The 9,702-nt window shown below is 43.9% G+C and overlaps 1 protein-coding gene across 1 annotated transcript; it reads left to right on the forward strand.

The window, feature by feature from the left end:
- The first annotated feature begins 55 nt into the window (after positions 1–55).
- Positions 56–8,149, forward strand: LOC121584768 (TBC1 domain family member 10A-like). The gene is made up of 9 exons (XM_041900870.1): positions 56–897; positions 3,462–3,561; positions 4,790–4,897; positions 4,978–5,084; positions 5,228–5,342; positions 5,598–5,663; positions 5,786–5,975; positions 6,188–6,342; positions 6,911–8,149. The coding sequence occupies exons 1-9, from the start codon at positions 716–718 to the stop codon at positions 7,559–7,561; spliced, it is 1,674 nt and encodes a 557-aa protein (XP_041756804.1). The 5' UTR covers positions 56–715; the 3' UTR covers positions 7,562–8,149.
- The last annotated feature ends 1,553 nt before the right edge of the window (positions 8,150–9,702 follow it).

Consider the following 9,702-nt stretch of genomic DNA (forward strand, 5'->3'; position numbering starts at 1 on the left):
TGAATTTGTTCAGTATTTTGAATGGGGCATGCTGTCATGGTGTGCAAGTGGGATATGCAGCTCCAAATATTGCAGACGTTCAAGAGAGTGAGGCAGCTGATGTGACAACCAATGGGGAATCAAGTTGCAACCACAGCGCTAGATGAGAGCGCAGCCAGGACATCCGAACTTCTCAACTTGCCTGGCAAGGAAACGGAATACATGGACCAGAAGGAAGGAAGGAACGACACAAACAGTCTTTTAGCTTGCTTCACCGACATGACATAAACAAAAAAAATCACATTTGTGGTGAATTGTGCTACCTAGTTAGCTAGCCGGCTAACTTTTAAGCTAACTCATTCATTGACACATTACAAGCTAGCTAGGCTAGTCAGATTCGTTTACAGCTAATCATTAACGCACACACGGCAGCTAGCTGACGTTACTGTCTGAAAAGGCTGGGACGTCAACATCACACGGGGAAAACGTGCGGTATTTGCTAACATTTGGCTCACTCAGATACGAATTTTGTTAATAACTAGATGAATTAGCTAGCTAGGTACTTACCAGACGCTAGCTAGTCCTGACAGCTATCGTTAGCAGCCAATTTAGCCTAGCTAGCTAGACAAGCTACGTATTCCATGCCATGGCATTGGTTTTGTTTGTAAACGTTCGTCTGGTTACATACTGTTGGTTGTGACCGTGCCAAAGAAATATATGTATTATTGAGCGAATCATGGCTAAAATAGAGAATGGTCGCCAGTCGGCCGACTCGAGAAGTATCAGGACCATTAGCACCAGTCATATGGACGACGAGAGCTCCCTTGGCTCAGACTCCGAGATCAACGGCTTTACCAACGACAGGCATACGGATAAATATGGATTTATTGGAGGGGCGCAACAGTATTCCGAACAATCGTAAGTAACGTTGGTGTTCTGCTCACATTGCCCCATATAATTTGTAAACTTGCACACTCCTATAGTTACTTGGCTAACTCTCACAACTTTGGTGCGGACATGTGAAATGTGACTACATCAAATGTGTTTTTTTAAGGGTTACATTCTCTAGTCCCATCTATAAAAAAGACATGCCTCCAGTATCAACCTCCCAATCACGTCACCTAGTTAATATGTGAATGGGGCCGTTTGAGGTGGACTTGGCAGAAACTCACTGTTCTTACCGAATGTGATTTATTTATCAAACTAAGTTGTTTAAATACCGTGTACTATTTTAAGATCTGTGAACAAATTTACTCAAACAGTGGACTACTAGCATCATAAAGTTTCTGTAAGCAGAGTCCCTCCCTTCAAGCCACCAGCCTGCTCTGAAGTTCTGGGGAGGCCCCTGATTGTTTGTTTACATTTTAGTCATTTAGCAGACGCTCTGCTTACATACAGTTTTTGGTCTTGCCTAGGATGATAAGAACAGAATACTCTGAAAGGGAGAACAGAATACTCTGAAAGGGGGAACCGAGAATAACCTCTGGGGTGTGAAGGGCGACGCTGACTGGCTTTATCACCTTAATCTCCTTTCCTGTTCATCTCCCTCATTTGTTGCGTCTTTGAATCACAATGCCTTATGGACACTGACGTCATATTAAAACATTTGGGCTATGCAGCATGGGGACTCAAACGCTCCCTTTCATGATTGGAGGGACACCAGATTTTGTTTTCTTGAGCACATTCTTCCTTTTACACTTGGTTCAGCACATATTTTTCATGCCTTTGACTTGTCTCTTCTTTTAATAGTAGGCTTACATTAATAGCTTCCAGCTTAGGATGCATAGTTAGAGTACAATTACACAACTGGATTTTCTCTCATTGGGTTAATGCTCCCTTCGCCTTCCAAATAACTTAATACCTCAAAAATATTATGTATTTTATTCCAATTTCCTCTTTTATGGTTTTGCCAGAGGCAAGAAGAGGTAAGTCTCTCTAATTGTGAGAAGTCTTTGTTCTTATGTCATGCCCCTTGGCCCTGCAGTGTAGCACACTGCAAGTGGAAGGAATGAGTGAAATTTGTGCCAAGCACTGCCCAGGAGCTTCCTGTTTTCTGTAGGGTTGGCTGGCCTTGTGCCACAATTCTGGCTCCTCATTGTTGGTGTGCCTCTTTTGGCTCAGGGTTTTATAGGAAGTTTTTTTTATTAGGATTTATATGGGATGAACAAAATTCAACTTGAGTACAGCAGAGTCAATTTATTTTCATTTGTGTAGAACTTTAGGCGTCAGTTGTCAGAGCAGCTTACCGATCACCACCTGTACACAGCCCATCTGTAATTAGCCCATCCAACTACCTCATCCCCATATTGTTATTTATTTAGCTAATTTGCACCCCAGTATCTCTATTTGCACATCATCTTTTGCACATCTATCATTCCAGTGTTAATACGAAATTGTAACTATTTTGCACTATGGCCTATTTATTGCCTTACCTCCATAATTTACTACATTCGCACACACTGTATATATATTTTCTGTTGTATTTTTGACTTTATGTTTTGTTTACCCCATATGTAACTCTGTGTTGTTGTTTTTATCGCGCTGCTTTGCTTTATCTTGGCCAGGTCGCAGTTGTAAATGAGAACTTGTTCTCAACTGGCTTACCTGGTTAAATAAAGGTGAACATTTTTTTTTATAAAATAAAAAAAATAACAGAGTTTCCCCGCCCCTGTTTAGCTAAAAAGGTAAGAGATGGGTCTGGAGAAATGTAACTGCTCTCAAATTCATAGACAATACATGTGATATCATGGATGGTCAGTCCTTGTATCCATAGCTCTGTTTTAACCATGCTTTGAGGCTAAACAGTTCTTGTTTACAAACATTTGAGTAAAATATTTTGGGTTCTGATGGGGTACTACAGTTGAACTAAGCTCATGAAGCATTTATAAGTTATATTCTTCAAGAATCAATGGGTATAGATCAATCATTTCAAAGACAAAAAGTAGATGCAGCAACTAAGGATTCTGGCTTTAAGAGGAAAGAGGGTTGTCCAAATTTAAAGGCCTCTCTGAAGACTTCTTATATCCCATGATTACTAGGATATGCTGATGATTACATGCTACTTGAGCGCCACCAGGCCAAGCTATAAGAAAACGTTAGGCCTATATATTTTCTCATGCTTTGTGAGAATGTTCCATTCTCAGTTCCGTTTCTTGGATGGCGGCATGGAGCCAAACTTACCACATTATAGCATTAACTAATCTCTTGTCTGGCTCTGCGCCAGGCACGCCCTGCCTAAGTACGTAGAGGGAAAATGTAATGCCTCTCAGATACCTGTTATATCCTTTCCGCCTGCTTGAATTTCTTATCTTTAATGCTTCAAAACCTGTTTATTTGCATTCTAGTTCTACACCTTTTTTTATAAAACAATTTGGAACTCTGGAAAGCTGTAACACACACACCTTTCTAAAATGTATTATATAATTTTGCTTATATTTAGGAAGTTCTAACATTTCCTCCTCTTGTTCTTCTGTCTCCCTCAGGGCTCAGGATGTTCCTCCAGAGGTGCTGAGGCAGCGAGAGGTCAAGTGGCTGGACATGCTAAGCAACTGGAACAAATGGATGGTCAAGAGACACAAAAAGGTCAGAGAGTTGCTGAGAGTTGGAACATTTATAGGTCTGACACAACTTAATTTGTTGCCGTGTCTAGACTGTTGTGATACTGTCTCTTACCATCTGGTCTTAATTATTCCTCAAACGATCCCAAGTAAGTTATTGCACAGTATGTGGCAACTCCTTATTATGTTATTAGCCAACCAGGGCCTAGTTAGTTCTTGCGTCTTGTTGGCACTCTGCCCTGGTTTTTTAAATCTAAGTATTACTTCCATGCCATCCTCTGTCCAGACATGTTGGGGGTTTGGGCTGTATTGGAATGGCTGCTACTGCACAGTTACTGTTAGGACAACAACACTGTTTGCGTTCCCTAATAATTCACAGACAAGCCAGTGATTAACCTGCATGTCAGACACTGACTTGTTTGTTCCCCAGTAAACTTTAATGGTTGGAAGAAGTGTAAAGCTTTTGACATTTTTCTTCATGGAGGTTGTTCTGGGCAGTGGCCTCTCTGGCCGGTTGGTTTGCATCTCCAGTTGCCTAGCCAGTTCTACCCGTGTGTCTAACGTTAACTATTAAAATTCAGCCACATCTCATTCCCATGAGTCAGCAGCAGGGCATGACACAACCCATCCCATCCCTTTATCTCCCTCACTGACTCCATGTTGGAACACGAGACAGAGCAAGGCTCTGGGTGGGGGTAACATCACATGACCCATCCCTGTAACAAAGTTAGGGTGGAGATTGCAGGTTTGACAGCGACTAGCTTGTTTTCACTGCAATCTCAAGTATGGACTTGGTTAGTTGAATTACCACATGAAACGCACTCAAGCGCACGCACTTAAATAAACACAAACATTATCAGTAGGCAATGTTTCCTCTGGCTGCTATGCTGGTTGACTCAGAGGTCAGTCAGGAGTCATAGTGTCTCTGTTTACCCTTCTCTACTTTGTTGTTCCATGACTTCCTCCAATGGCTGTTCATACTCTTCTTGAAAGAGTAGCAGTAGCCTATGATCTCAGTCAAAATCAAAAGACTGAGTAGAACTGTGAATGAGTTATTCAACTAAACCCATACAATATTGTATAGGTCCAAAGGCTTGTTTTGTTTTCCATGAATACAGGGTCCCTCCAGTTCAGTCAACGATACTGAGTCTATAATACTGTAGTATAACAACTCTCTTGCAATGCAGCTTTATTTTTACTGGAACAATCTTTGGTTGGTGATGAATACATTTCTCTGTCTCTCTGTTTAACAGGTGAGACTGCGGTGCCAGAAAGGAATCCCTCCCTCACTGCGAGGCCGTGCTTGGCTCTACCTGTCGGGAGGAAAAGTGAAGAGGGAACAGAACCGGTGGAAGTTCGAGGTTGGTTATGTTCTTTCCCTTGCTCTCTGTTTGTTTTTACTGTGTGGGACTGAGGTTGACTCTCCCTAGTGTTGTTTCAGGAGCTGGACAGTCAGGCTGGAGACCCAAAAGAGCTGGATGTGATTGAAAAAGACCTGCACAGACAATTCCCCTTCCATGAGATGTTTGTGTCACGAGGGGGCCACGGGTTAGTTGTCTCACAATGAAATCATTTATCCTCACTCAGGGACTGATGTTTGACTTTTAGTCTTGTTTGACCTTACTTTGACCTTGTGTGTATTAATTGCTGTGTTCATGGGTTTGTGTGTGTGTGTTTGTTTACCAATACAGACAGCAGGACCTGTTCCGTGTACTGAAGGCCTACACACTGTACAAGCCAGAGGAGGGCTACTGTCAAGCCCAGGCCCCCATTGCTGCTGTGCTGCTCATGCACATGCCTGCTGAGGTGAGCCCTGTGCCTCTTGTGCTCATGCTTGAACTGTGGTTCTCTCACAATGACTCCCTGACCTGTGATGTAGCTCAGTGAATAGTGCTGTCAACCAGCTTCCTTCCTTTTGTGACCCTAGTTACGATGGAATTGTTTATGTACGCTACACCTATAGTTTTCCTGCTGCTAGTGTGTGCTTTAGTTTTGGTTCCCTCTAAAGGTATGGTTCCAGTCACAATTTCCTTACACCATCATCTGTATGTTTTTCCACAGGATGCATTCTGGGGGCTGGTCCAAATTTGTGAGAAGTACCTCCCTGGATACTACAGTGCAGGGCTGGTAAGACATGTACCCTTCACTAATGCACTACAGGATCGAGTAAGGTAGACCACGGAAGATATGTTTTGTTCTCCTGTCAGTATGAAACTACATACTCCTCTCTCTCCCCTCTGTCCCTGCAGGAGGCCATCCAGTTAGATGGAGAGATCATGTATGCCTTGACGCGGCGTGTTTCCCCCCTAACCTACCGCCACCTGGAGAAACAGAAAATAGAGCCCATCCTCTACATGACAGAGTGGTTCATGTGTGTGTTCTCCCGCACCCTGCCCTGGGCCTCAGTGCTCCGCGTCTGGGACATGTTCCTCTGTGATGGTTAGTTAGTTGCAGAAACTCCCACACAAACATCTGTCTTGGATTCATTCAGTTACAACCTCCAATTTATACACTGGAGATCTGCAGTATTGTTTATCACCCAATTGGGATAATCAGTAAAGTTCCTGTGATGCTTGTAATTGTGGATGTTAACCTCTGGAATCATCCCTCATGTCCAGTTAGTGACCGTGTGACCTCTTACCCCTCCTCAGGTGTGAAGATAATCTTCCGGGTGGGCCTGGTGCTGCTGAAGTGCATGCTGGGTACCCGTGAGAAGCTGAAGGCGTGTCAGGGCCAGTATGAGACCATGGAGCTGCTGAGGGCCATAGAGCCACGCTACATGCAGGAGGGCTTCCTCGTCCGGGAGGTAAGGACTTCACTAGCAGGGAGTCAATGACGGTAGAGATACACTGGACTTCAAGCACGCTGGGGTACATATAGCTGCTGAGACCAGTTACATAGAGATTAGAATGACATAACACCGCTATTTTACCCAGAGTGGAATTGACATCTGTGCCTGGATAAAGAGAACAATGGCTGTTCAGAAATGTAGTAGTACAGTAGAGTTTAGAGTGGAAGTTAAAGTGATACACAGTTCTGACTGGTCAGTGTCTAGTCCCTCCCTGGCTTCGTGTGAGTGTTTCTTCACTTTGACAATAGCCTCTCTGATAGAGTTGACCATCCTCACTGTGAGTGACTATGAAGCTCCTTTAGCCTCAGGCAGTTTGACATTTACTAACAAGGTTAAGATAAGGAATGGAATGATGAGCCTTTTCTCCTCTTGGCCATTAGCACTATAATTTTTTGAATCACATTTCCTACTAGATATACTAAACCAATTGAGTATTTATGTACATAGGTTTCACAGTGTACTGCATGCCTATAATCTATCAGTGACCAGCAGTAACCTCTCTCTCTGTCTTCTCCTCCCTCAGGTTCTAGAGGTGCCTGTGTCAGAGCGGGACATTGAGCGCGAGCACCATGTTCAGCTGAAGCGCTGGAGAAAGAACCGCGGAGAACTGCACTGCAAGTCCCCTCCCAGAATGCACGGTGCCAGGGCTATCATGGCCTCGGAGCCTCCCAGTCGCCAGGACCTTCGTCAGAACCCCACCATCATCGTCAAGTCGCTCCTGCCTCCCCCTCAGCCCACCCCTCAGCTGAAGAAGGGAGAGAAGAAGGGCAAGAAGAAAGGAAGTATGAAGAAAACCCCTCCTGTCACGGAGATCCCCAACCCTTATAATTTACCTGGTGACCCTCAGCTTCCACTCAGAGATCCTCTGCCTCAGCCTACTCTGAGAGACTCACCAGTACAGACGCCCCTCGTCAATGACACACCCCTCCCAAACACACCTAAAGACTCTCCCCTGCCCCAACAACCAGCCCTCAATGACCAACCAGCCCTCAATGACCAACCAGCCCTCAATGACCAACCAGCCCTCAATGACCAACCAGCCCTCAATGACCAACCAGCCCTCAACGACCAACCAGTCCTTAACGACCAGTCTCTTCTCAAAGAGTCGCCCCTCCAGAAGTCCACACAGAGCCTGAGTAGCACAGAGGCAGATCATCAGGACACATACCTGTAGCTCTCGCTGTGGGCAGAAGGTGAAACTGGCCATGATGGGAGTGAGAGAGGAACTGGAACAACCCCTGTTTTATCCTGGACATCTCTCACTTCCACAGTGTGAGTCAAAGGCTGACGCCATCCAGACACAAAGCCTTGCTCTGCCCCAGGCTGGGCCTATGGCACCTCTGACCTCTGGGGGAGATTCCAGGGTGGCTCTACTGAGGATGTTCCAGTTGTCATTCACTCACTCACTCTCAGGCCCTGTGCATGCCCTCTGTCTCTTTATCAGGCACTAGCACAGCTCAGCCATATACCAGCAACTGGGTGTATCATGGCCAATGGCACTGCGGCCCAACCATGGGCTGCAGTATTCTGCTTGCTTTTAAGACACCGTATTGCCTAGAGCAAGCACACAATCAGCAGCATACACTAATGCATCACTGCCAAGTGTTAGAATACTTTCATCCTTATGTTACCTCTTCATGCTTCTTCACTCTGACTATTAGTGATGTGTAAGGGAGACAGTGTTCTCTTTTATAAAACAGGGCTATACTACTTTTGATACTTTTTTAAATGAAATTAGCATATATTAAATTGTTAATGTAAACCCTTGCCATTTCATTCTGAATAATGCTTAAGAAAGAGATGGGTAAATATTGTTTCAAGTCAGGTTGGTTGAGTCAAGTCCCAGTTGGCCTTAGTGATAAGTAAAGAGCTTCCATCCTTCACCACCAGAGAGCAGCCTTGGTGTGTTTTCCTGTATATTCTGTTATTCCAGCTGCTGACTTCCCCTTCCTAAAAAGGAACTCCCAGCACGCTTGTCTCAAATTTACACTATGAGGACATAATTCCGTGTCAAATCCATACTTTCAAAGGAACTTGCAAGCTTGTTTTACTCTACAGTAAAATGTGACATATGATATGTGCCTTGTACAACATGTGCATAAATCTTCGGCCTCCATGGCCTGTGGTTATCTATTCTCCCTGCCAGGTGATAATGGGCCTAATGTCTTGAGACCAAACACAAATCCTCACTGTGCCAGGCAATCCAGTTACAATGTAGCATTTAACTCATGTAAGGTAAGCAAGAAGGAGAGAGGACTGGACATTCCTCACAATGATATGACACATTCCTGCCCTTGGGTTTCTTAAAACCAATTTGTCTTGTGGCCAACATGCATAGTCTTCTCCGAATCATGTATGTACAGTATTCGTGTATGTTCATATTTCAACTTTTTGGGGGCGTGTGAGTGCCATAGCAGTTAGCTGGATCATTCCACCAATTGCGGTGCCTTTTGAAAGTGTAACTTGGTCAAAAAAAGTTTGATTTCACCTCATTTTAACATTCTGTCATAAAGAGCACATGTTCAACTTTATACTTTTTTAAACACTTTCCCATCTCGAGGTTAAATAAAAGGGAAAAAAGTGCCAAATAACGTAACAGGATTGACTGTAACAGGGTTGGTGATTTAATCTTAAATCAGCCATGAATCCCCTTGTGAATCTTCAAAATTACTTTGTCAAAGCAACAAAATAACTTTACAATGATGGTGAAAACTTGGAGAAATTTTAGGGTTAAGTGGGTTAAAATCTTCCTTGAAGTCAGAGGGTGCACGGAGGCACATGTCAAAATGCTGAATTTATTTAATTATCCATGTGGTCTTTATTAAAGGGCACTTCATTTAATATAACAGGCTGTTAAAATTCAATATTGGTGCACAATTACTACTTAAAATATCAAAGGGATGCAAAAGGCACTGTTTTTGTGGAACAAACCAGCTGTATAGTGCTGACCTCTGCTCCTCTGCATAGGTGTTGGGTGATGTGGACCTTGCAGGCTAGTTACTTTTGTGTATGTGGACACCCCTTCAAATGAGTGGATTCAGCTATTTCAGCCACATTCGTTGCTGACAGTTGTATAAAATCGAGCACACAGCCATGCAATCTCCATAGACAAACATTTGCAGTAGAATGGCCTTACTGAAGAGCTCAGTGACTTTCAACGTTGCACGTCATAGGATGCCACCTTTCCAACAAGTCAGTTGGTAAAATTTCTGCCCTGCTAGAGCTGCCCCGGTCAACTGTAAGTGCTGTTATTGTGAAGTGGAAACGTCTAGGAGCAACAACCGCTCAGCCGTGAAGTGGTAGGCCACACAAGCT

Source organism: Coregonus clupeaformis, chromosome 16 (assembly GCF_020615455.1).
Source record: "Coregonus clupeaformis isolate EN_2021a chromosome 16, ASM2061545v1, whole genome shotgun sequence".
Lineage (NCBI taxonomy): Eukaryota > Metazoa > Chordata > Actinopteri > Salmoniformes > Salmonidae > Coregonus > Coregonus clupeaformis.